The sequence below is a fragment of the Cuculus canorus genome, chromosome 14 (assembly GCF_017976375.1).
Source record: "Cuculus canorus isolate bCucCan1 chromosome 14, bCucCan1.pri, whole genome shotgun sequence".
NCBI classification, from domain to species: domain Eukaryota; kingdom Metazoa; phylum Chordata; class Aves; order Cuculiformes; family Cuculidae; genus Cuculus; species Cuculus canorus.
Window position 1 is genome coordinate 8,956,952 of NC_071414.1, and position 26,616 is coordinate 8,983,567.

At 42.4% G+C, this 26,616-nt stretch overlaps 1 protein-coding gene and 1 long non-coding RNA gene across 10 annotated transcripts in view; one reads left to right on the top strand and one right to left on the bottom strand.

Moving 5' to 3' along the window:
* HTR4 (5-hydroxytryptamine receptor 4) overlaps nt 1-26,616 on the bottom strand; it is a 127,732-nt gene that overhangs the window by 14,499 nt on the left and 86,617 nt on the right. For 3 of the 8 annotated variants that reach the window (XR_008452177.1, XR_008452176.1, XM_054079291.1), the window contains exon 7: nt 24,662-24,737. The exons of 3 other annotated variants lie outside the window; for them this stretch is intronic. Coding sequence is in view for 2 of the 5 variants with exons in the window: in XM_054079291.1 (XP_053935266.1) it covers nt 24,677-24,737 (61 nt within the window). In the remaining 3 variants the exon portion in view is untranslated. Of the gene's footprint in view, nt 1-253; nt 326-24,661; nt 24,738-26,616 lie in introns of all 8 variants that reach the window. 2 more of the 8 variants (XR_008452178.1, XM_054079292.1) reach the window with 1 other exon arrangement.
* On the top strand, nt 2,604-10,296 carry LOC128853580 (uncharacterized). 2 transcript variants are annotated; one of them, XR_008452181.1, is made up of 4 exons: nt 2,604-5,639; nt 6,714-6,875; nt 7,133-9,857; nt 10,149-10,296. It is a non-coding gene; the product is annotated as an uncharacterized LOC128853580 (long non-coding RNA). The 2 variants fall into 2 exon arrangements; XR_008452180.1 differs by having other exon boundaries at nt 2,604-6,875.

A 26,616-nucleotide genomic window follows, 5' to 3' on the forward strand; every position in this document is an offset into this window, starting at 1 on the left:
GAGCTCTACGGTTTCACCCTCTGTAGGCCCACAACCGGAATAAGAAACTCCAGCGTTATTCTGGGAGCTCAGCAAGAGCCAGGGAGCAAACCCCAAGGGGGTGCAGCAGCTGTTTGTAGTCTTCCCTCTTTCATCCCCTGCAGAGCTGTCCCCCACACCGACTTGTACAATGTATTAAGGAAGCAAAGTCAAAAAATTGCTGGTCTTTGGCTTTCCCAACTGTAGTGAAAAACAGGAAGAGGGGAAGCAATACCTGATGGTGTGTGTGCCACCCTCCTATCAGAGCTCGCAACCACCGGTCCAGTTTCCAGAAGGGAGCCTCTGTCTGGAGATGGAATGGACAGGAATTGGAAGGTATCTGGTCTTTCCTAACAATGCCTCCTACCAACCCTTCCTGCTGCAGTATCGGTGAAACTGCCTATGCTGGTTACACGTACCTGTGGCTCCTCTGCACCAGCTGTTATACCCATTAATTACTCCACTGGTTTTTCTCTGTAGTCCTTGCTCCGAACGCTTCTATCCATCCCTCTCCCCTAAGCTCCCTGCAAACTCGAGCGCACCCGCCTGCCCGCAGTTAATCCTGGCGGCTGCGGCAAAGGGCGAGGGGGCTCTTGCAGGGACTGAAACTCTGTGAGGCTGGGATCACATTAGTAGATACCAATCATTAATAACTGACAAAGAGAGAGCAAAGACAGATGAGTCACTAACGGGCAAAAGGATTTGTGTGGCAACATCTCCTGCACTTTCCAAAGCTCCTGGACCAACACAGGCTTAGCGTTCCCTCGACAGCCTCTACCCCTTTAATCCTGGCAGGAGAAATAGAATAGGTGGTCACAGTAACAGCAGAGAAAAACAAAGAATAAAATAAATGCCAACAACTGTCGAAGCATGGCAAAGCTTTCAGCTGAGCTGAGGGCAGATTAATGGAGGAAACCACAACCATCCTAAATCCGCTGTAGAAGCACAGCTGTCTTTGCTCTCTGATAACAATCCTTTCCCAATACACCTGCTTACAATATTAATTGCTTCCATTTTTGAACTGGCAGAAGGTGGTTCCTGTTGTGCTGACATTCACTGGAGACCGAGGTGAGGTTTTGCAGCTGTCCCTGTGCTGGGAAGGGTTTGCTTTTGTGCAGAGGGGATACTGGGAGCCCTTAACTCTCTACTCTTCAGGACTTTTGCCACCTAAATCCACTCCCCTTCTCTCTGCCCAGAAACAAAAGACACATCACCAGGTAGAGAAGAGATTTTGCACATGCATTCAGACACCAAGAGGTGAATATTGCTGCAGAAGTAGGTGGATGGGTGCATTTACGGTATAGATAGGTCTGTGGCTGATACTGCCAGGTATGGCTCAGGTCTCAGCTAGGGCACAAGTGGCTGCAAGGTCTGGGGAAGTTCGGACACAAACTATACAAAGAGCTGATAAGCAGCAATTCACAAATACTTCTTATAAATATTATATTATATTATATTATATTATATTATATTATATTATATTATATTATTTGCAAAATAGTTACTGCCAGAGTTTCTAAATACTCTCTGGTAAAGAACAGAAGATAAAAACCTTCTATCAAATTCTTTGAAATAAGTGCTGTTCTCAGCTGTTCACATTCAGTTGTTCAAAGCCTGTAATATACTCTCCCATGGCTGCAACAGTGACCTTACGGATGTGCTAGCCTGTCACAGTCTCCTACTGACCTTCTGCATATAAACTTCAGATAAATTACTCCTAACTGAGACAGAACTGAAACAGAGAGGGTCCTCAAATATGCCTGTACTGTGATTTGGGGCTTGTGACCAGCGGTTCATTAGTGAATCCCAGCTGGACTGATGGAGGGAAGTCAGCACCGCAGAGTCAGACAAGGAGCAAGTTTTAACTGTAACATTCGTAAAAATTTGAAATAATAAGAAAAGAAATAAATTTGCAGGTTTAGTGACATTCACTTTCCCTGAGTTGTCCTTAAAAATATCTAAAAAGCAATAGTTCTTTAAGAATGACAAGTGACATTTATTATTTAAAGCCATTGCAATTTCTTGTGGTTGATTTATGGGAAGGGTCCTTGACTAATATTTTTGTTTTAACTTTTTTTTTTGCCAACTGCTTGCTTTTCAAGTGAAAGTTTTCAAATTAATCCAAGCAATAAATTTCAACAAAAACAAAACTGAGAGAAGACTAAATCTATTCATGTTTTCCTGACAGTAGCACACCGTAGTCCAAATTAAAGTAGAAATCTGCTGTGCTGTGCTCTGACTAGCTCCTTTGGAAGACAATGCATGCCCTTAAAAAATGTACAGGCTAATTTAGTTTACAACTAGAAGATTTAATAGGCTGGAGTGGATGTTTAAGGAAGGTCAGAGCACCTGAGCAACATGCATATAAACACTTACTTGCTAGGTCAAAAAATAATGAGTTTCAAGCTAAAATCAGAACAGCACAGAAAATGCTTTGCCCATTCTCCAAGTCTTCACAGTTTGAAATATTTTTGCCATTTCTGGTCTGGAGCAAGTCTGCAAATTCTCAGGAAACAGAAAAGAAAAAAAAGAAAAAACAAGAAAAAGCAGACTCCAATTCATTTCTGCCTTTTACCAAGGTTACTGTTCTCACCACTGTGGTAATGGCAATTGTGTGAGCATTGTCTGCCTCTCTTTGATTTTGTCCATTTTCCAGTTGTTGATTGCCAGCACTCCAAATCAAACATTTCTTCCTTCAAATGCAATTAGAAAGTCCCTCCAGAACCCCCGAAAACTTCTCAGTAATACCTTTTATACAGCCAGTTTGCATCTTGAAGGTTGTTGCGATGTTTGCAGAGGTGACCCAGAAAACAAATATTTCTGGTTATTCTTAATGACCGTAATTCATTTTCTACAGGCTTCCCATTCCTCCCACCTTCGGTTGTGCTCCCAGAAGGCTCAGTCACACAGACAGGAGTCCTTCCACCTCATTTTCCACTATCTCCTCTGAATTTTGCCTGTGAGATTCTGATGACCCCATGGTTGTGCCACAGCTGGGAGGTACAAGTGACTTCAATTCCTTTGGTGCAGTCAGGACAGCAAAGCTTTCAGCCCTTGGAGCGTTGTTAACTATTTTTCCGAGCACCTCACCAGCAGCACAGCCCTTGGACTGCTCAGTGAGTGAACATGATCTGCCACAAATGGCATCTTGAGGTAGCCTGGGTGGGACATACGCACAAGGAGATGTGTGGGCTGAGAATTAGAACATAGACAATAGTCAGGACTGCAGAAATAGAGTATCCTTCAATCTCAACAAGGAAACCTTGACGTTATATCTCTGCTTTCATCCATGTTCAGACCAGATTCTGAATTCTCGATGTAAAAATAGTGGGGCATCTCAGAAATAAAATACTGCAAAGGAGCTAAAGTACAAAGAATTGTCTCCAGGTCTATCACAGGCCTTGCAGGACGATAAAGCTGGTAAAGATTTCCAAGAAGAAAAACAAACAAGTGGAGATTGCTCCCAGTTAAGTTATAAAACCCCTTATTTGGAGAAGCAATAACAAAAGTAAATACTTGTTGAGACTAGAGGAAGACAAAATGTTACTGTGTAAGATGTGATAAACTGCAAAGATCTATGTTGTGCTTGAGCAGAGACCCACATTTTTGATACTGTAAAGTATCATTGTTGAACCTGACTATCTAAGGGGACAGAGACTGTAGGAAGAGTCTGCACATAGGTAGAAACTGGCTGGAGCCACATTTTAAATGGAATTGAGCTTTGAAATTGAAAGTTTTCCTAGATTTGAAATTGTGTTGGTCCACAATTTATGTTTCCCTGCATTTTTCTTTCTGTCACTGATGTAGAACTTTTCAGTGCTTTCCCATCTGGAGTACGTGCAGCACCATTATTACAGCTTCACACTCAATATAGTGTCCATTTCTCAAAGCTCCCTTTTTCCTTCAGATGGACTTACAGAGAAAGAATAAGCATCTTTCCTCACTATCAAATTGGGATTGCAGTTAACAATCACTTGGCAGACGAGAGTAGGTTATTTTAATGAACACATCATTCTGAAATAAGCTTCGCCATCTGTTCAGTCCCCTAATTATAAATGCAAACAATATAATTCATAAACGCACTATAAAAGAGAGGGAAAGAGAAAACAGCTTCATATGACTTTTTGTCAGTTATTCCAGGCAGTGATGCATCTGCTTACTTTATTCCTGTTTCAGGAACAGGTAGGAAACAATCTTTAGATTCTGTGTTTCATAGCAGTCACTGACCCACAGTAAATGATTGCCTGCAGATGATAAAGATGTGATTAAGTGCAGTATGGTTTCTGGTTGCCGTCATTATTTAGCCATGTCTATGATGGAAGTGTCCATGACAGATCACCCAGACCATCCCAGGGGCCAGAAATAAGCTTTGAGCATGTATTTCAGAACAGGAGGAACGAGCCTGTAGCACTGGAGTGCCCTCCAGGGTAACAGGAGCTGAGGGTACAGATGACGCTGCTATTTTCTCCTTGAAAAGATGTCGTTGACATTTTTGAGAACTGGGAAAATTTCAGAAACAACCAGAAAGTTGAAAATACTGTCAACATAAAATCCAAGGATTTCTGGAATTTGTTACTGTAACTTGTGAGTTTTTTTCATTTTGAAAGAAGGAAAAAAAATTAATCTGAAATATGCAAAACGTCAAAATGAAATGTGAACAAAATATGTCGGTTCATTCCCATTTTCTGTTGAAAAAAATGAAAGTAATCCAAATTAAATGTATTTTCATGAAACATTTAATTTAAATACAGCTGCATCTTTAATTTTCTAAAAGTCAGTGCAGAATTATCCCTTTCTCACAATTACCAGGTTTATAGGCTCCATAAAACTAAAAGCTTTCTAGTAACTCTGTAATCTGTGGGCTGGATGACTCATGCTCCCAGCCACTAAAGTGAACTTTCACATTCGGACATCAGTGGAAAATCTTTATAGCAGAAGAATATCCCCCCCAAACACCTACACAACATAATTCCCAGGGCAAAAGGGAGTGAGAAATTACAAGCTCCTTCTGTCGTCTTGGTGATATGTATCAACATTGCAGAACAACATAATTCGATTTCATATTCAATGTGAAAAACTAGCAGTATATATAATAATTCTAGGATGATGCACTCCTGTTAATTCTCTCTGGGTTTTTCATTTCTTCTTGTTTCTGTGACGAGCAAGGTACTCGCAAGCAATAAGGTTTAAGATTAGCATAGATCATCCTTCTGCTACATCTGATTGACCTGCAATCCAGAAGAGACCAGCACGCTGTCAAAGGTGAGCTTACTAAAGGTAGGTCTTTCACTGCACCTGCGTGTGACTACCTGTGATCTGCTTTGTCCAAGAGAATCCGATTCAGAGAGAATTTATCTTCTAAATCTATGGGAAACCAATTAACATAAAAAGAGTGCATGAACTGAGAAAACACAATGAGAACTGCTCCAAACCAACTCTCTCAAATATCAGATACGTTCCTTTAACTCTGTAGAGATACATTTAATGCTGGTCTCATGTGCTTTCAAGTGCAGGGCTCCCACCCAGCTGGGCTGGAGGAGGCTGGATTTCAAAGCAGACGAACCCAGGCATGGGCACGTTGAAGCTGTCATTACCGCTGGCTGCTGCTGCTCGGGAACTGAGTAAGTCTGGATGGCAGACAAGCATCTCCATCCCCTCCTCCTATGATTATTTCTCTTCATTGCAAGCTGACAGCCTGCTGAGCCCATAGAGGTACGGTATGATTATCTGAGTAAAGCGGCTGGGGTAGATGATTAGCTAAATTGCCTGTTGGAGCTCTGGTGGAGGAACAGCTGACCACGCCTGGTTGGTGTCAGCCCTGTCCCTTTGCAGCCAGGCCCAGGAAGGTGCACTAATGTGGCAAAGAAAATGAAATCCATCCTTTGCAATGAGCCTTACAACAGGCTCTTGCCTTTGCCTTCATTGCCTTTTATTCCAGTCTCAAGTTCATCTTTTATCTGTGTTAAACCCACCCAGTCAGTGGACTCGATGTCTCGTGCAGCATCAGCAACAAAGAGAAAATATTCAACTCTTAAAATGTCCTAGCCTAGTTTGAAGTCTGTCTTAGTCTTACTATTTAATTATTTTTTTAAAAAATAAAGAGGACCAAATAGCAGTGGACCATTCCTCCTCAGTGACGATGCAGTCCTTTGGAAAAACATGGGTAAAAATCTCAGAAGTACCATCAAAAGTTCAGTTTTCCCATTGCAGCTGAATGGTGAAAATCCAGATCTCGGGGAAATGTTTGCATTGCTTAATTACTTATGTGGATATGACAGAAATGTGGATTTTAAAGTCCTTTGTAGTCAAATGTAAATACAAATCTGTCTCTATCTCATGACAAGTGTGTATTTTTTTCCACTCTTGAGCAGTTATGCTGAAAATCTTAATTATCTTTAAATCAAATAGTGCTTTTCAGACCTCGTGAGCTGGAATTAAGCACTCATCATTCTTTACTAAATTTCAGCTAGAGGTTTTAAAAACAGCTGTCTCCATCCCACGTAATCCAGCCCTCGGTACATTTTGTAAGACTTCTACATGCCTCCTCGGATATAAAATTAGCAATCAGTTCTCCAATTAAGCAAAGTCCTTTCATGAGAGGAACATAGCACTGGAAAGTCAAGGAAGAAAACAAAGAAAGCATCTATCGGTATGTTTGTTTCTCTCCCTTTTTCTCTGTTCCATTACTCCTGAAGGATGCTTCCCGCTCCTACAAGCCAGCTCTGGCTGCTGCAGCTCCAGGACAGGTTCCCAGACCATCTCAGCCAGACACAGGCCAAGGCGTCCCTGTACAGTACCAGGAAAGTCACTTGAGCTGCACGAGGGATGTCCTCCTCTCTAAGAGCAGAAGAGTGCAGGTAATGCCGAATGAATATGTGACTGCACAAACACACAGACACTACTGCTTTAGGTTAATGAGCAAGAAAAATGATTCATATTTTTTTCTGGCAAAACAAGACAATTTACTTCTGTCTCTACAGTATATTCATATATTTTTAAGGACAATATTTAACTTCTTTTAAAAGTGCAGGCAAATAATAAACTGAAATATGGTTTTTGAAATCAAATGTCAAAACACTTCAGTGTCTTGTTTCCTTTTTGTTTTCTCCTGCAGAAAACTCTTGCTGGATTTGACCCAATCGGTTTGTTTCCCTGGAACTGCAAGTGCTTATTATATCTTCTCTTACGTATTTTTTTTGTTGCCAGGCTCTATTAATGAACTTGGTCTAAGAAAAATTATAGCAACCCATTTAAGCTACTTTTAACTTCAAGAGCTAATCCCAGCACGCTGCTCCTCTGCTCAGAAGACTCTTGTTCTGTGAATGGAGGAAGATCATATTGGTCTCTCTGGTAGAGTGCTGAACACAACTCTTCACTTGGCACAGGGAACAGATTGGATAGAGATTGATTAATGAAGATAACTAATTAGAAGCCTGGCCTGAGTCAGCCAAGGCATTTCACATAGATATGCAAAGAAGTAAAGAGTTGAATTCAACAAAAATTAGGGTTGAAGGAACACATTTTTGTATGTCATTATCTCTGGGTACTGGCTAAAACCTTTTGCATGATGTTATAATGGCTCTTTGTTGTACTGAATAATAACTTCTTAAGATGATAATTATATTCTTGATAGACATCAAAAGTTAAAAATAGGAAAGGAACATGACTACAGACACTTTAATGCTAAACAAACAGAAAAATGCTAAACGTGCTAATAGAAAAAAGATCAGCTAAGTTCTTCAATTGAGCTATTTTAAGACCCAGTACCCATCAAGGCTGCAGAGGTGGCTTTACTAACAATTCCTGTTTGATTATGGGCAAACCACACAATTTCTCTGAGCTTATTCTCATTGTGGATAAAACAGAGGCAATCAGACTTCCCTTGTTAACCTTGTCTTTATATTTTAGCCTTTTTTTGGAGCAAACATTGTGTCACTTCAGAAAGGAATAGCGTCTGGTACAACTGAGCCACACTTTGATTCAAGGCTGTGGTGCTCCAGCAGCAGCAATTTATCACTTACATAAAAATAGTTTGTTTCAATTTTAAAATGTCAGAAATGCTTTCTAGGACAGAACAATCTACAGTTGTTGGAAAGGTGTTTTATTTATTGAAGAACTTCTTTCTTCCACTAAATGCTTCACGGCCTCAGAGGCTGGGAATATCCTGCCTCTGGGAATATCCTGCCTTTGTGTCACTGGCTGTAATGAAGCTCACAGAGCGGTGAAATTGAAACAGGGAGACGACTGAGTTTGTTTTGGACCTCCTGTTTCTCATTGAACATTCACAAAAATTCCAGCCTTCCTCTGGTTCTTTTAGCAATGCTTACAAAAGGGCTGGAGCCTCCCTACGCCGCGATGGTCACGCTGCAGCTCTGCAGGGCTGCGCTTGTGATGCTGAGTTGGCACCAGGACAGGACACTCCCTTTGCACGGAGCAGTACGACCAGCAGCTGTCCTCTCTTCTGCCGACCGTGTGATACTGCAGTCATGTTTTAAACTTCAGCATCTCAGTTTTACCTGACATAATTTCCAACAAGGGGAACAGTTGAGACTGGCCAGACACTGTGCCTGAGGCTCTGAGCCACACTGAACAGGTTTATCTTCCATTGCCTCCAGTGGATATTGGTCAGAACATCCATCTGATGTTTGTCGCTGTTGGCAGGATATTGTTATAATTGTAACATGGACATTGCTAAGATATGCCTGAGATTTTTAATAACTTTTTAAGTCAGAACATCTAGAAATCTTTGAGTGAGGCCTGAAAGAGGTAAGAAATACAGGACGTGATTCCTTGAGCCATGTACCTTTGTGACTCTGTGTGTGTAGCTTGTTTATCTTCCTGCTTGCCTGTTTTCTAGGTCTTGTCTTATGAAACCACACCTTCAGGGGCAAGTGCTGAACAGGTTAAATTTTTCAGCATAAAGCAGTGTCACCACTGAGAAAGTTAATACCTTGGGAGATGGTTACCAGTTCTCCTCCGTGAGTCACAATCACTGAGCTGCTGATGGCTTTTCGGGCATGAACCAACAGGGCCCAGCTGGGCCCTCAACAAACCAAATAACCACATACCAAAACCACATCATCACCGTTGACAAAGTTGTCCTCTGCTGTCAGCCTGGCCCAAGAAACAATGCTCAACTGGGAGTGCAGTTTCTGTTTCCCAGGGAGCAGATAAACTCTTGTTGCTGTAGCCCCTGCGCTCCTATAGCCTGATTGTGTTTTCCCTTTCACGCTCAAGCCTGTGCCTCCTAGAGCTATTAGATTTGGCAGCTTTCAAAGAGCAAAACTCAGCCTCATTATACTGTTAGCAATTTTGATCCAGGCAGAACAATAGCTGCCACCTTTCTCCAGCACATCCCGAATGCATCTCTCATTCTCCTCACTGGAAAGATTAGCAGTTTGTATCTCACCTCTTCCTGAGTGTAAGAATGAGAATCATAGGCACCCATACAGGAAAACACCCAACCTGGGATATGCAAGGGAGCGCTGCCTCTCTGCCCCCTCCACTCTGTTCTTGGAGACCTGCTGTGGCTCTGGCATTCCTAGTTCTCTCCCCCACAACTCTGGGTGCTGAGCAGCACCACAGATCTTAAAGAGAAAGATAATGCTAGTTAATGCCTCCCCTAACTCTGCTGGAGGGGTTGAAACCCCCCCTCACCTTGACCGCTGAGCATGATTAGTATCAGCGTATGGTGCACAGTTTAAAAATAAGTCTGCTTTGCATTTTGTTTAGAGTTGCTGAGTCAATGTCTGGAGAAGCAGCCTTAGATCTCACGTCAGAACGAACCAGGGTATGAAGAAGGACTTGCTAGGAAGATCCAAAGGCACCTGACCTGAAAGGTACTTTTTCCTTGTTCTAACTGAGATTGTTGGCTACCCTATCCCACTCCTCTGCTGACACAGGTCTGTACCATTTGCCATTACTTTTTGCTTTTGGTCACCTCAAGGACGTTTCTGCAGTGGTTCCCTCAAGACACTGCTCCATATGCTAATAGATATCATCATTGACTGACTTTGCTGATAGTGATCTTAGTTATACTTGTCTTATTTCCTAACTTGCCATTTTCTTCTTCCATCTTTCAGGCACTTGACCTGAACGATGTTTACCAGTTTCCTTATTTTTCATTGCAGGTCATTCCGCTCAACTTTAGCAAAAGGCCTTTAACTTTGGATACTATAAACATAAATGTGACAACAACTAGTGATGAAAAATGTGGGATCCACACAGCAATAAAGATGATGAAGTCAGTCCAGAGATGCTGACTTCTTCCATCACAGATTTGCAACTTGTTAACTTTATAATAGTTGATATTTCTACAACACAAACAGAAGCTTGGGCACCAAAGGACAGAAATGAAGGTAACGTCAAAATCAAGGAAGGAGCTATCTGTGTTCAAGCTATCTGCGATCTAAGCCCGTTTTCTAATTATAAATGCCAGGGTAAACAAGTAAGCAAATGAGTGAGGCCATACAATGCCATGCTACAGAAGATGGGCACTTTCTCCTTTTTCTCACATTAACTCTGTATTTCCATTTCTCTCTCATTAATGTTAAGTTTGCCACTACATTATAGGCTCTAATTACCTGCGGATTTCGGCCTACAGTTGGTTTCTGCACCATAATTAATGCAACATTCATAAGAGGCCTAGATCAGATAATTGGGAGAGTACTTGGAATTGCTCACTTATATTAGAAATACATATCATATTAAGAGCAGTTTGTAACTACTTGCAGATGGGATAGCTCATAATAGGCTTGTGTTTTTTAAGTAAGGTGTTTCAATTACTGAAGTACTAGCAGGATCAATTAAGAATATTCAAATGGAAGATAATGAATGTTTCTTTATAAGTGGAGATCTTCAACTGGCATAATTAGATCATTTGTCTACTAGGGAAAAAATACAAGCCATTCATCAAAGCTGGGGAATGAGATAGTTGCAAAACCTTTTGGAGCATTTTCCTTGTGCAGTGGAGACACCACAGTTTCCAAATGTACTGCAGAGCCACAGCCATGAGCTGCAAAACTGACTTTTGTTTGTAAGGCTTCTAATAACACATGCCGCAGTGTTAGAATTGCAGCTCTCTGGGAAAAGGGAGGCATTTCTGCACTGAAATGTCCAGGGCAGTTCATTGAAATCTTCCGGCAAAAAAATTCTTCATCATTTCATGCGTCTACTTTGTTTGTGGAATAGCAGGACTTTGGGGTGTCAAAATAAGGCTGTCTCTAAAAAATCATGTGGTTTATAACAAAAGTCTGCCATATCCACTTTGTTAATGTTAGTCACTATTTTAAATTCCTTTCTGAATAGCAAACTATCACAAACTCCCTCAGAGCATCTGGGGCTCACGCATGTTCCCTCCTACTTTGTAGCCTGCCTGTTGGTTTGCTGGTCACCAAGGTACAAACCATCCTTTCCTGACTTTGGCAGGACCAGTTCTCACCCGTGGCCATGCAGTGTCTATGGTTTTGTTTTGGTAACTTCTGGATATCCTGAAAGTAGTGTTGGGATGCTGGCCATATCTTAAAGCACCTGATCATAAGATCTGAAAATTATATTTTCTGGTAATGGACCAATGACACAAAAATTAAATAACAAAAAACAGTATTAAGATCAAAATTAACAAGAAAGATCCTTTTTTGTGCCTTTGACTTCTCAACTAGTATCTGCTTTGCTTTAGATTAAGTTGTAGTAAACCTCACTAACTTAAGGTAAAATTTCTTTGGCTAGAGGAGCTGCAGCTGTCTTCAGTTATCCACCCTGCACCTGGGAAGGACAGGTTGGATAGCAAGCACCACGTTTCACCATGTTGTGCTGAATGGGAGTTGGGACTCCACTCTCCTTCTTCCTCATTTTTCAATTAATATTGCTATGATATGCATTAACTAGCACATTGCTGATTTCAGACCGCTTGCCTCTTACCGCCCACTGGGTATGAATTCATAAAACTTCACACGTCATATTATGAAAAACATTAGCATGGCAAACTTTTGAGCTTGGCTCATAACTAGTCTTATTTTGTAAGCATTTTATTAAGATTAAATGTCATACCACAGATGGTGACATTGGAAGTGGGTGCTTAATTTGGGTAAAACCTCCATACTCTCCTCTGTACAACCTCGGTTTTCTACACTGTGTCTTTGCTCAGGGCACTCAGGGCAGCAGCAGACCCTCTGTGATCCCCCATCCTACTCTGTCCTCCTACTCTTGCACCCCACTTGCAAACATTAATTTCATAGACAATTGCTCCTCATTTTTACCTTGGTTAAAACTGATACCAAAATGAGCCAATAAGTACATATTGCTCTGCTCGGTGGCTGTGTTTTCATTCCCCTGTTGTTCTTCAGGAAGCTTCATTTGCTCATCTGCCTTCCCTGCCAAGAGCTAATTCGCAGTGAGGTTAAATCATCTTCAGGAGTGTGCTGGGGAGGACAGGAGGCTTCTTCATTTCAGTATGATTCAGAGGTTGCTAAGTCCCCATTTTCTGTTAGCTATATCCCAAAACATCCTGTGATGATAGCTGTTATCTGACCTCAGCCTTTCCAATCTCAATGGGAGTAGTTCCTGGACATCTGCTAGTGAGAATCTCACATGAGTGATGCAGCTACTGCTCCTCTCCAGGTTCAGGGACCCTTTGAACTTCTGTGTGCAAGAAGGACCTCAGGAAAACATTTTCTTATTTGAACACCATAGGAAGCAGAACCTCATCTCTTCTGAGATGTCTAAAAGAAAAATGTCAAACTCAGTATGAATATTTGAATACCCGATGTCCAAGGATGCTTCTCTAAGTGTCAGGAGAGGCAAGAATCTGAGGAGGAAAGAGCATGATTGCAAACAATTTCTAATATTTGGGGGGATGGGAGGAATCCAAGAAACTAAGGAGTTTCACAAAGTCAGGATAGCCCTAGGCAGTCACCTCTGAGATCCTCTGTTACACAAATTCTTTGTAGATTGGAACATGACATTTAACTGTATTGATCAAAGTATTGATTTTGGTCATAGGAGAAGATAACTAGTGCAATCAAAATATCTTGCAGTCAGCTAGGAGAAAGATATAATAATCACAGATAAAGTCATATTCCTTCTCCTGCTGACACAATTAAATTTTCAGTTTTCTTGCGGATACAAGGTTGAGAAATTAAGCTTCAGCTGAAACGAGTAATTTGTTCTACTTGACATAAAGTGAAATCCTGGAAGAAAGCAATCCAAAAATATTTTATGATTATTGAGTCTTTGGATTGACTCAGCCAGGTTTGAATCCTTTAATCATTTGTGAAACTCTGGAGTTTGATGGAGTGGGCCTGTGGAATATATGTTTTCACTGGCATTCAGGTCAGATATCATAGTTACACCTGCAAACGACAGAGAACAACCACAACAGTATATGGTACCTAAATCTAAATGCTAACTGACAAGACAGATCATAAATACACTTGTCAGTTGTGCTGTGGCAATAGTCGTATCATTTAACTATCACACAGATTCAGAATCGAGAGACTGATTTGCTTCAGATGGGATAAATAAGCCCAAAGTCACCAGCTCTTATAACTGGCAAATTCTGTTCTGCAAGATCAGTTTTTTCAGTCTCATCACTTCTTAGCACGGGTACAACCATTTTCCACAGCAGAAGGAGCTCAGAAAGCACAAGAAACCAAGCGCAGGCGCCTGGGAAGAAGAGTTTACATCCTAGCAAGCATCAGGTACAAAATTTCCCTTCAATTCACAAATGAAATGTCTCTGCATGAGAACTGCTGCTAGCTTACTTAAGAAATTTCTTTATAGTCTATCCAATACAAGAAATATCAGTATCTTACACAAAAAAAATGTTCAAAATGTAAGATTGAAAATAGATATAAAGTAGGCAAAAAAACATTTGTGTTTTTCCTCAGCTTATGCTGGTTTAGGTCATTCAGCCTTGGGCCAATGAGATCGCATTGGTCAGGTTGGCTTTACAGGGTGGGACCTTGACCTCACCCTTGCAGCATTTTCCCTGAAGACACCCGCTTACCCGGCTGAGCACTGCCCAGTCTCTGTGACTAATGGGATCACGGAGGCTGCTGCCACCCGAGGGATTCCCAGACCAAAGGCTGTTTAAAGGGAAAATGCTGCTCTGGCAGTCATACATAGCTATGAAAACATGCTGGGAGTATTCAGATAAGGACGTTTTTTTAAGAGATCAGATGATGCCTCTTTGCGCTGTTTGCCACCGCTGTCAGAATATCAGCACGTGCTGCCTTGGAGGTTGATTCCTTCAGGAAGAGCTATCTTTCTGAAGCAAGGCTGAACACAGAAGCGATTTCTTTCTCCTCTCACATAATAGATCTCTCACTGGTGGCCTCAGCCCTTCAACCTATGGACCTGATGTCCACAGCGCTGCAGTCCTATGCTGTACTGTAACCCAGATGGACCACTGAACCCACCGTAGTGCAGCTTTTCTGAGCCTTGGCATTAGCTGGTGGAATATAACACTTGCCCGTTTGTATTTGTACCTATACGTGGTAAAGACTTCATTTGCATATACCTGCTGTCAACATGAGGCTACTTGATTTCTTTCAGTCCTGCAAACGTGAATATTGTTTCAAGGCTCACAAAACCAGCAGCTCTTACCCATCTATTGCTTTGTATATTGCCTTCAAATTTAAACTGCAGAAACAGGCAAGTTCGTTCAGACTTCTGAAGGCTGTGATATCTTTTTCCTTGGTTTTTCTTGATCCTCTGTATTTTCTGCTTCAGAGAAGACAAAGCAGTCTATAAATCTCTGCCTTAGCCTTTGCTTTGGTGAATAAATGTTGCTTAGATTTATGTTTGTTCCCCTTCTTGAGGAAAAGCAAAGCAATGATACACGTAGCAAATGGAGCAGGAAATTGCATTTTAGCCAGCAGGTTTCAAATGCAGCTGACTTAAGTTTTGGCTCAACTACAACAATCACCCAACAATAAACCCCATTTTGTGCCTACAATTCTTTGTGCTACATTGAGGCAATCTAAGACATACTTTGCCCAATAATTTAGCAAAAGATCACACCTCTGCATGAGTTGCATGATGCTTATAAGAGAAATAATAAGGCATTTGCTGGATTTTGCAGACATTTGGTTTTTATTATATCAAATCACATCCTAAGTCATTTGCTTGCGCTCCTGTTGTTTCTTAGAGCGGTCTGACAGTACTAATTCTTTTTGAAAGTGAAATGATTTATTGTAGAGCAGAGATCTCTGATTTGGCCAAAGCATGTGATTTTCACATACTGCTTCTAAGCAGTTTGCTTGTGCTTATAATCACTTGTTATTTATAAGTGAGTGAACCCAAATGTTTACCTTTGGGTGTCTAAATTGTGACATTGTTTCCCACACAGAACTGTGCTATCTTAAAACTAGTTCCTGAGAATAGTAGTATTATCTGTCACACCCTTGGCTAATTAGCACATTCGACAAGTGTGATTTCAACTGTAGGTAGCAATGAAATTAAATGTTTCCAAGCACCCTCTGAGAATATCAACACTGAGCTCCTGATTAAATGTTACTGTTCCAAAGCTAGATTTGACCCTGACAGCTGAGTTTCTGCTCAGTTGGAAGGGAAAGTATTCTGTCCTACCCTACCCTACCCTACCCTACCCTACCCTACACTGGCTGAGTACATCACTGTAAAATAAGGCTAAAATGACACGTAAAAGAGCCTCAGGAGCTCACTGCTCACTCTCTCTTAGAATTCATCAACATGGAAAGACAGGAGAATGTGAAGGACTTGGGATGCTGGTCACTGATCCAAGGTGGCAGCTTCCCTACCACCATGACAAAGCAGCCAACCTTGGCTCTCTCGCTTCCTCTGGAAGCCACGGAACAACTAGTACCCAGGACACCTTAGTAATCACCTGGTGCTCATCACCAGAGCATTTGCTATTGAATGCGTTTACACATCATCATGTCCACATTGAGCTGCTTGCAGCCAAATCTCTCGCTGTTTTCCCCAATAGCATTGCAGAGGTGTCTAGGACAGGTTACCTGAAAAATATTCCGTATTTAGCAAGTGGAAATGGCAATTATACTGTCCCTGTGTTCCTAATGCGGTCAGGAAATTACTTTCAAAGAGGACCACAAGATGCGGTGGCTCCAGATAGACTCATCATTTCATATACCATCCAAAAAGCAATTCAGTTACTGACATGGAAGTAATTTCAGCTGACTGTATTGGTGCAAAGAGTATTTTCTTGCTGAGCTTCACAGCTTTTGAGTGATTGAAAAGCACTAAGGAAGATCTCACAGTGATTAACAACCGTCTGAAAAACATGGCTTCAGCTACAAAACTTGGTAATATACTGGTACTTAACTTCTGTGGGAATCCCCAAATGGGCTGTGAACATATCATGAGAACACAAAACCAGGACATGGTGGTACTGAGACCTCACAGTATTTAGGAAAATGCATGGCTTAAGAAAAGAACTATCTTCTTTAAAAAATGGGGCTGTCATGGACGAGAACTAAACAATGAAGAGAGGCTGTCTATTAAGATAATCTATCATATCGCCATTAGGTTTGCAAAACTAGAAGTTGAGGAAAAAACTGTATCGGGAGACCCAAGAATAGCTGCAGATTTCTGCCTGGGAAATGGGTATGCCCTAAGCACATGTATAGCAAGAGAACATCACAGCTGAGTCACAAAAGGAATGACACTGTCATAGATAAAAAGGGGGTTTCTAAGCAGAAATTCCCCAGTCCTTAAGAAAAAAACTCTACCTTTCTTTTATCTTTTTTTTTTCGTTTGACACAGAACAAGTAAGCTTCTTGCTTTCTTTTTATGGGAAAGGCAACTTAGGATTTCTTTCCTGAAGTAAGAACTGATGACACTGATTACTGGTATTATTCTTTCATTCTGAATAGACTAAGAAATGCTAATTTCTTCCAGCCGTTTAACAGATCTGGTGTACCTGGAGTGTGATCATTCTGTTACACAGGTAAACTGTGCTGCTATCAGAGTAAAAGATCAGAGAAATTAAGAACACACCAATCTAGCTGCTGTTTTGGGGAGGGCTTGTAAAGGAAATCCTGTGTATATTTTGGAAGTGCTTTATCTGTGCTACCAAGGCTCCAGCTGCCAAGGTCTTAATTCCAAGCTGGTTAATAGGCATGTCTGTATTTGGCCAAAAAAAAAAAAAAAAGTGGGTATGTTTCGGGGGCTAAACACATTCAAGAAACTTGGTGAGGCTACCGAAGCTATGTTACTGAAGAACATGCTTCCAGTATGTGATTTCATGAATTCAGCCTGTCACTGCTACTTTGCTTAGGCAGTTTTGAATTGCTCAGTTTAATCTTCTCCAGCTGTAAATCATGTTGCTTAATTAATCATAATTAAGTGTTGTGGGCATCTCTTGAGTTCAGTTCTCTCTTTATTTAATTACACTAACCTACCATATAATGTTGTCTGTTTGATGGGATGTTTTGCAGAGTAGTTTAATCCAGAAACTGAAAGAATTAATTAGTTCTTAGAACATGTCTCTAAGTGAGTAGTCAAGTAAACTACATGTTTGTCACAAATGTCTGGACTCATCAGTCATCATCGTCTATCGCTGATAATACATACACAGAATCAGAAACACATTGCCTGGTTCCATGGCTCTCAGATCTCTATAGGCTCTTCTGAAGTAGGAATTTGACTAATATTAAATACAGATATCTGGCATTTGTCAGCTGAAAGGTTTGGCCACAGCCCAGGAGAGTTTACAGGCTCACTGTTGTTCCATAAACATTTACTCCGTGTGACTGGACCCTCTCTGCAACCCCAGCTGTGTGATGCTACGGTCTGAGCCATCTCTAGAGGGACTGACTGCCATGGGAAGCCTGGAAACCCGGCAAACTCCTGTCAGAGCAGAAGAAACGCAACACAGGATCATTGCTCATGGAAAAGCCTCTCAATATTGGCAGTGGCCTCATGGCAAACAGGGCATTTTCTTCCCTACCACCTGCCTGCATATCTGCACAGAGCAATAGTAGTTTCTTCCTTCAACAAAGACCAGAGCTGCTGGACTCCACCTTTTCTTTGCCAAATAGAAGCTGGGTCAGCAAAAAATTGAACATTATAGCAAAACTCTTGCAGCAAGGACAAAGCCGAGCAAAAGCAGAGGACTTCCCTGAGCAGACTGCAGTCCCTGAGCTCCCAGGGCAGTACGGCCCTGACTCTACTGCACCCCTGGGCTTGTCTCTGCTCATCAGTTTGCCCTGAGGCACCCTTTGCTGGCACGCTTTTCACTTTTTTTTTTTCACTTTGCTGCACACGGCTGTTACTCCTTCAGGAATACAAATGGAGGCGAACACAAGATGAGCTGCGCTAGCAACCGGGGGGGTACGCGACTCCTAAAGACTGATTGAGTGCTTTCTCTGCACCCACCCGAACGTATCCACTCAGTCAAATACTGTACATAGAACCACAATACTTGCTAAAGAAAAACATGCAGAGCCTGACTGGTTTGCTATCAAAATTTCCATGAGCTTTCTGCTTCTTCTTGAACAAGCAGAGAGGTTTAGATGAAACAGCAATCTCTTCACATGCAGGACACTTCATTTTTGCTGGTTAGGATACTGATGAGAACGTGATGATCCTTGGAGATTCAAAAATAAGTACTGAGTAGGAATTACTCCCAAGCAACATGAAGCTTTCATTCATACTTCAGGAATCGGCTTCATCCAAATGGGGAGAAAATCCAGCTGGCCCAAAGCCTTACAAGCTTAAATGCTGGTTTTCCGGTACATATGGCAGTACCATTCAAAGAGCTATGACAATGATACTGTTTATAGCTCTGAAAATGGCGCTGCCATCTGCACCACGGTGCAGCGGCTCTCATCCCCAGGACACGGCTCTGCAGCAGGACCCATCCTGTGCCCTGCTCTTCTACGTGCTCAAGCATCCTGCTAAAATACAGGGCAAGTCCTGGATCATTAGTTGAAATAAAAGAGAATAGAGGAATTTTTTTGATTGAGGAATTTCTGCTATCTTAAAGAAAAGCACCCCTGAAGTTCCTGTTGTTATTGTCTGGAGGAAAGGACAAGGAGATGCAGTCACATAGTCTTCTACTGCTGTTGCTACAGTTGGCAGCTGGGGGAAGCACTGGTCCTCTGCACGCTATTCCCTGCAAATACTAAGGAGGCTGTTGGCAGAGGTGCAAGTGGAATTAAGTGACACAAGCACAGATGTGCGCGCACACACACACGCACACACATGCTAGTTTCCTCTTCTGCCCTGTGCTTTAACAGGGAAAAAAAAGGAAAGCCTTCCTCTCTTTCCTGATTTCCCCCATAAACTGGCACATTTCCTTTCCTTCACTTTTGATTAAAGTCAAGGTGTTGCGGTGGAAGCGTATTGCCCACCCCTCACAGACTGGTTAGTAAACGCTGCACGGCGACAGATGTTAGTTTTTCCAGGAGACCAAGCACGTGGCATTCACAGGACACTATGCGTGTGTTGCACCTACTGAGCAAATTGCCAGATACCCACTTTCCAATTAATCCCAGCATGACAGTCTCAACGAAGCACTGATCGTTATTATTGCCTTCTCCAGCTGGAAGCCAGTCCTAGGCTGGGTATATCCAGTTTCTCTTTGAGAGCCGTCTTCAAAATGGAAAGATTGATGTTTTGGAAAATAGGTCGGCCCCTCATTTATGTTGCTGAAACATTTTTCCAAGACAACTGTTGTATGACTGCAGCCATAATTCCTACCAGGGATTATCCTTATCACACTAATGCATTGTTAAAGCAGCAAGAAAGCCAAAAAGGCTTTTCCTTCTCCTTGGTAGTGGCGTCCTACCTGCAGTCTCTCAAGATGATTGTGGGAAAAGATTTGTGTTACAAGTTGAAAATACTTATTCTGATGTCTGAAGTGTTTGAATCAGCTGTGTTCCTACAGTAGGCACTGACAGCTTTCCTCTCAGTGCTTTTAAAAAAACCCCAACAGGGCCTCAAACAACTTTCCTGCAGCCTCACTCATTATCTCATCAATAACAACTGTGTCAAAACCAATGGGGACATAAGCAAGGACAAAAAGAGAAGCAGCAGAACAAGAAGCAGTTTGTCATCCCAGTTCTGTCTCTAGCCCAGGTTAAATTGGCCCAGAGCTGAACTAAACTGTGGGGGTGACAGTGGCTCATGCAGTTGGCCCGAAGACTACTGCCATGCTCTGACAGAGCTGCCTGTGCCATGGCCATGAGAAGGAAAGCAAAGGTCCTTGAAGGTTGGGACAGCCTTCTGGGTATTGCCTTTGCCTTTCTGGCCAGCTGGGATGGACATGACAGCTCCAGCACAGATCTGAGACACGTCCTATGTCAGCCTTGGGGACTGACTGGAGACCCCGATGCTTCCTCATGCATTCCACTAGTGGCAGCTTCTTGCCCTTCCTAAGCTCTGCACAATCTCCTACATAGAGCATCCCTACCACGTACATTTGTTTTATCTTCAGTCTAATAATTCAGGAAGGAATTACCAGTAAATCAGGTTTTCAGAGTGAGGTCAGTGCAAGGGCTAAAATAACATTTAGGGAGCCCATTAATCTTATAGAAATATAAACTACTTCATTTTCTACTCACAGTATAAAATCAAGGCCCCTAAAGGACAACACTATCTCAGAGAAAACATCTGCATAGGTTTGAGTGTGGATTTTCTAAGTGGCAATTTGACTTTAAAGACTTGGCAATAGTTTGAATCTACTTTGAAGTGAATATATTTAAGCAAGATACTGTATTGCTTTATGAAATCATTGTTCAGAAGCACAATCCTTTTTGACTGTAAATTTTTGGGGGCTATGGTTCTACTTTCTTCAGTATTTCAGAAAATAAATGCTGTCAAAACTTGGTAAAGAATTGTTTAAGGGACTAGAAATGTAGGATCGTGTTTGTGTTGCTCTGCCTCTGTAGGCAATTAACAAAGCTCAGTAATGGCTTAACGAACCTCTTGGAAAACCTCTCCATTTGACCATCCCTGTGGGGTTCCATTTGAGGGCCCCATAAAGTGTAGCTTCCCAGCCAAAGGTGCTAGCAAGATATTTTTAGCAGGTTCATTCTGCCCCAATGCTCCAGCTCTCTGTTCTGATTCATGAAGTGAACCTCTCATTATCTTTCACCAGTGACACAAAGGCAGAGTTACCCACGTCCTTAACAATAGAAATGGAGCAATCCACATTCAAAGAGAAGGCAGCCTCAACCAAAGTATTGTGCTTAACTAACTCCATCATTGCAGCCTGCCAGGGCTTCTCATTTCACCACAATTCCATGTCTTGGAACAGCTAAATTCACTTCCGAATGAATCATGTGCTTCAGAGATTGCCTTGGCAGCCTACATTGGGGTTTTTTTGCAGACTCTAATCAAAGTAGTGGTGACTTTAAAGACTCCGACAAATAAGGAGATGTCACATTGTGAAATACAGCTCTAAACATCTCACAACCAGGACAGCAGGAGTCCATCCTGCAAAGGAACCTGCCAAGCCGTGGGGTCAGGTCCCCAGTTGCTGCTAGTTAGGCAGAGCAGTGTAAGAGGCAAAGAACTGTGCTGATTTACAGAAGCGCAGACTGGCTTGTGCCAGTGGCATTTTGATTTTTTTTGTCCCTGCTTCTTGTTGCTTTCCAAAATTGAGCTACTTCTGCTGTTGTCCTGACCTCTAGGGAGGTGTTTTCCACTTTGACCAGGAAAGCGTAACTCTTTAGCATCGATACAATTGACTACAGGATGGAGAATCAAGAATTTCCTCTCTGTGACCAGCAGAGCAAGTGGGGAGGTGTTATGTTCAAGCATTAGGGGGTCACTGGATTTGGCAGCAACACAGTTAGCTTGGGCTTTTCTAGACAGAGCTAATTATTTCACTGTAAAGCAGAGGTACCAGAGCACAGAGCTGGAGACTGTAGATCACCTTTTGCTTGCTCTCTTCAGGTAAGCTTTTTGGAGGAACTGCAACCAAGATGGATTACAATTAAGTGATTGACATGCCAAGCAACATTGGCGTAGGGATAAGGGTATGTGGCCACATGATGGGAAAAGACTGGACAGATTGCCAGAAGCAGACAAAAACTCATGTGAGGACATTTCACAAACACCTGACACACAGAACTGAAGGAATAAGAAACACGTTAGAAATCTACACCTGAAATTTACACCTTTGAAATCCATCCTCAACCCCCATCTAAGCACCCAATATAGTCCCTTAGATACCTAAATGTCAAGAATCCAGGGGAGATATGAACCTGTCTCATGTAACAAGCTGCACAAGCCTCCTAGTCTGAGAGAGTCTCAGCTTTCTGGCCCCATCTTGTCAGCTCAGACAGGTGGGAATGGGTGACAGAACCTTTGTGAGCAGAAAGAGATTTGGAGATCAGCCTTCAGGTCTCCTTTTTCCAAGAGAGAGTTGAACTTGTTTCTTCCCATCCTACAGTGACCCACCACCTCCAGACTAGTAACTTCTTTCAGGTATAGATTCCTGTTCACATTTTTTCCATGACGGGCAAGTATTTAAATACACACAAGGTGCAGGATGACTTTTAAACTCCTGCGGCTGATGCCTCTCCTTAAGAAAAGGAAGATCATGTACATGCCATCTCCTAAACAGCAATATCACGTAACACATCAGCAACTTAGAAGAACCAAGATGACCTGCTCTCTGCACCCGCTTCCAAAAAAACATCAGGAAGGAGTCCAATGAGCACTGTGAGGTGCTTCTTCCACCCCACCACATTGTTGCTGCTCTGTGGGCCAGAACAACTTCTGTTCTACCCATATAGGAGCCTGATGCCTACCAGAAGGTGACAAGACATGGTCAAAGCATCTGATGGCCTGAGACTGCACTCACACTCTGTGCATTCTTATTAATAGACATGCAAAAATTAGTTGAAGAAGACAGCAGTCGGTCCTAGGCAGTGGCTTAGATAAAGGAACAAGATGAAAAATTATAACCCTCAGTGAGAGAGCTTGTAGGCAATGGAGCCCTCCTTGAACTGAGATGCCTGTTTAGTGTCCTTCAGTGCTGCAGAGCAGTGTCTTTTTCATAGCTGAAATGTAGCTGCAGGGTGCTTATGCGCAGAAGAGGGTTACCAGAGACAGCTGGGAGAGGACAGCAGGGCAGGGAGAAGACCAGGCTAGCGGGAAGCCTAACAAGCCTCGTTAGCACCAATTGCCTTGGTGGGAAGGAGGTAATAAAAGAGGGAGGGTGGGAGAGTACTGCTTCTGGGTGCTGGAGTGGGTGTGATGATTAAAGGAGTTCTGTTAGTACTCAGTGATCCTGGAGAGCATTGAAAAGGTAAGGGAAAAGTATTATAAAAGATAGCTATGAGAAGGAGTGATAACTGTGCTAGTTTTGTCCTTGCTGACAGTTATTTCAGCTGAGGATATCTCTGTGGGTTGGGAGTTATGGGGTTTGTACCTAAACTCTTCCAAGTACTTCTCTTTGTCCTTTCTCTCTCCCATCTGAGATACGATGCTCTCTCTGCCATGGCTGTAAATGGCAGTGGCGGCTGGGAAAGAGCTGAATATTGCTGAAAAGTAGAGCTGCTTGTTGTGGCTTCTGAGGGGCAGAAACTGAGTCCACTGGGGGTGAAAAGCTGTGGCGTGATCCTGGCAGTCATTACTGGGAGACTGTTCCCCAAACCTGGACACTCCAAAGGGTGAGAACATCTCTCCTTTGAGAAGATCTGCTTCATGGGTGCTTTTATACCTGCAAGTGTATCTGAGGGATAGTCCAACGAGCTCTGAAACACCCTAGAGATGCCTCCTAATCCTTCAAGAGTCAGTGATGATCAGGGACTGGGGGATGCTGCAAGTTACTGAAGTTTTTCTTTGCTTCTAGTAACTTGCTCTCTGAGAAGTGCTCAGTGTTCCTTTCCTGTTTAGCCAGGGATGCCATCTCTGTGTCTGAGGTCCCTACTTCACTTGTAGTCTTACTTCAAATTACCAGCTTAGGCAGCTTCCACTGTTTGCTTTCAGAAGGGCATTTTGACAATCCCTTGTCGCTGAGGAATGCGCTTTATTTCTTATAGCCTTTGAAGGGATGGTGCCAGTTCCCTGTCAGTGGTTGGGAATTCTGCAGTGCAGAACTTCAAAAGCAAGTTGAATACTGATACAGGGAGCAGATTGCAGCCTGATCACAGCTCTGACTCCACATATGCTGTGTCCTATCCAGGGAACCTGGTTACAGAAAGTTACAGATGGCAGAAACAGAAACTGCATTCTCCACTTTGAACTCTGTCTTAAAGCAATTGTTGAAATCTGCTGCCTCTCCTCAATACAGGAGTGTCCTAATGAGGAATAAACAAAAGTATTGAAGGGAAAGAGGAGAACAACCTCCTGCCTGACGCAAATCTCTTGGGATAATTGGAGGATTTGTGGGTATTGGGAAGTGCGTGCTCCCCAAGGAGTGCTTAGTGGTGAGACCCTGCACTATTTAAGACAGTTCTTTGAGTGAGAAAAATTACCAGAAGGCAACATTGCTGCTGCGTGTTGTCCACAGCATCCTGCAGCCAGGAGCCCATCCTCAGTGTCCAAGGGTCAAACATCCCACTTAGCTGTGGTTTCTGCTTCTACACAAATCTTAAACCATGCATCAAATGAGGCTTTAAAATGTGTTACAATAAACACTAAACGTAAACACACATGTAGAGCTGCAGTAATAAAAGAAAGCACTTACAGAGCATGTTCATGGTTAGACAGGAGCTGGTCTGCTGCAGAAGAGCAGGAGGAGCTTGGAGACAGAGGAACAGCCACTTTTAGTGCAGAAAGGAGGAAAGACAGACACAGTGAAGTAGTAAGGGGAGAAAGGAAAAAACAGAGTTAGAAAATGCTTTCTGGCTAGCCTGACATTAAACACCACAGAGTTATAGTCCAATACTATCAAAGTTAGAGCTCTAACCCCAGCCTTCCACTGAAGAGGAAACCTGTTTTTTACGGTAGGGGTGGTAACTGTGTTGGAACAGTGTGAGGCATCAGGTGGGTTTTCTCATAAACTGTTTTGGGAATCTATCAGCTTTTTGAGAATATCCTTTTCCTGTCTCACTGATTTGATTTTAGGCAGGAATGTTCTGCTGAGGCCTTTTTCCAAAAGTTCTTCAGTGTTGCTCTAGGAGGGGATTTGGTACCTACATATTGACCCCCCTCCTGCTAATTTCATGAGCACCACCAGCCCATTTGGTCTGACTAAGGATCATTTTTAGAGGAAGCCACCTATACCTCTGCACTTTAGAGAGTGGTAACTAGGTCACTTAATCTCCACGCGTGATAACTGACATGTTCACTGCTAAAACTTTTGATTAACAGGGGCAATGTGGACTATTACAAATAGTTCCCTGGCTGGTGATCCCTGATCTTTTGATGGCTCTAGTATGCTGGAAATGCCTGTCTGCTTTTCCAAGTACAGATGGGGGAGTAGTAGTTGAGCTCTTTGATTTTTTCACAGTGCAGTGCAGGAATATAGCAGTTACTATTTAATTTTTAGTGAAGCTATAACTACACCTGGCTGCGGGCCAGCACCCAGTGCTAACTGTAAAAATACACTGCTGCTGGCTGTGAACAAGGTACTGTTGGTCTCTCACCGGTCCTCTGAAGTGTAACAGAAAATTACCAATGGCTCTTAGTGCACTTAACAGCTATAACAGTCATTCCTAGTCTTGCATCTTTCTCTTGACCAGCTGACAAGCGCCTGATAAAGGTGCAAATAGAGACGAATATTTCCTACGTAAACAGCATCAGATCTGATGCAGAGAAGTTAAGAGCTTCTTTGACCTCTTCATAAATGGGGATTTCCTTGGATTTGATGGATTTGTTTGTTATTTTCTCCATTGGCAAGGTGCCTGGAGGTTTACAAGCAGACCTTAGTCCCTGCTGTAGATTTTTGTCACTGTTCTCTTCACCTAAGCTGTCCTAGGGATGAAAAACACCTTATTTATTGCCTGTGTATAGCACAGGACCTTGCTAAATGTTTTAGCTACTTGTACACACGGGGGAGAATATTCAATTTAAGAGATAATTAAAATCAAATCCATACTGCAGCTGATAACTTTCTCTATGGAGTAACTAACCCTCACTGTTGGAAATGTGTGCCATATTTTCAGAACAAATATTCTAGTTTCAGCATTCAGTCACAGGATCCTCTTTTCATTGCCTTTTATACTAAAGATTGTCTTTGATTGTCTTCTGGAAGCTTTGATTAAAGACCAGCTTTCCCTTTAGGTACCAAATAAGAGATAATCTGTGAATTTCTCACTGTAAGACATGCTTTCAAATATTTCTGTTACTCTATGCTTTCACCCCCCTGAGCTTTCTGATTTTGTTCACCTCCCCGATCTGGACACACCTGAAAAGCCGACAGCATATCCTGTGACCACACCATGTCAAAGAGGTCATTTTATTTTTGCTTGATATTCCCTTTATTTCTTCATTTGTGGACAGGAGGGAGAACCTTTTGCCCTCCTGACCTGAGCTGCCAGGTTTGCATTCATCTGCCTCTCCTTGGTTACACACAAGCCTCATTCTTTGCAGACTCATCACTCTCATTGATAGATCTCCACTTACGAACAACTCATGAGGATCAGAAAAGGGGGCTCTGGTCCTCCAATGCCTGCCAAAAAAAGGGAATTTGGGAGAATT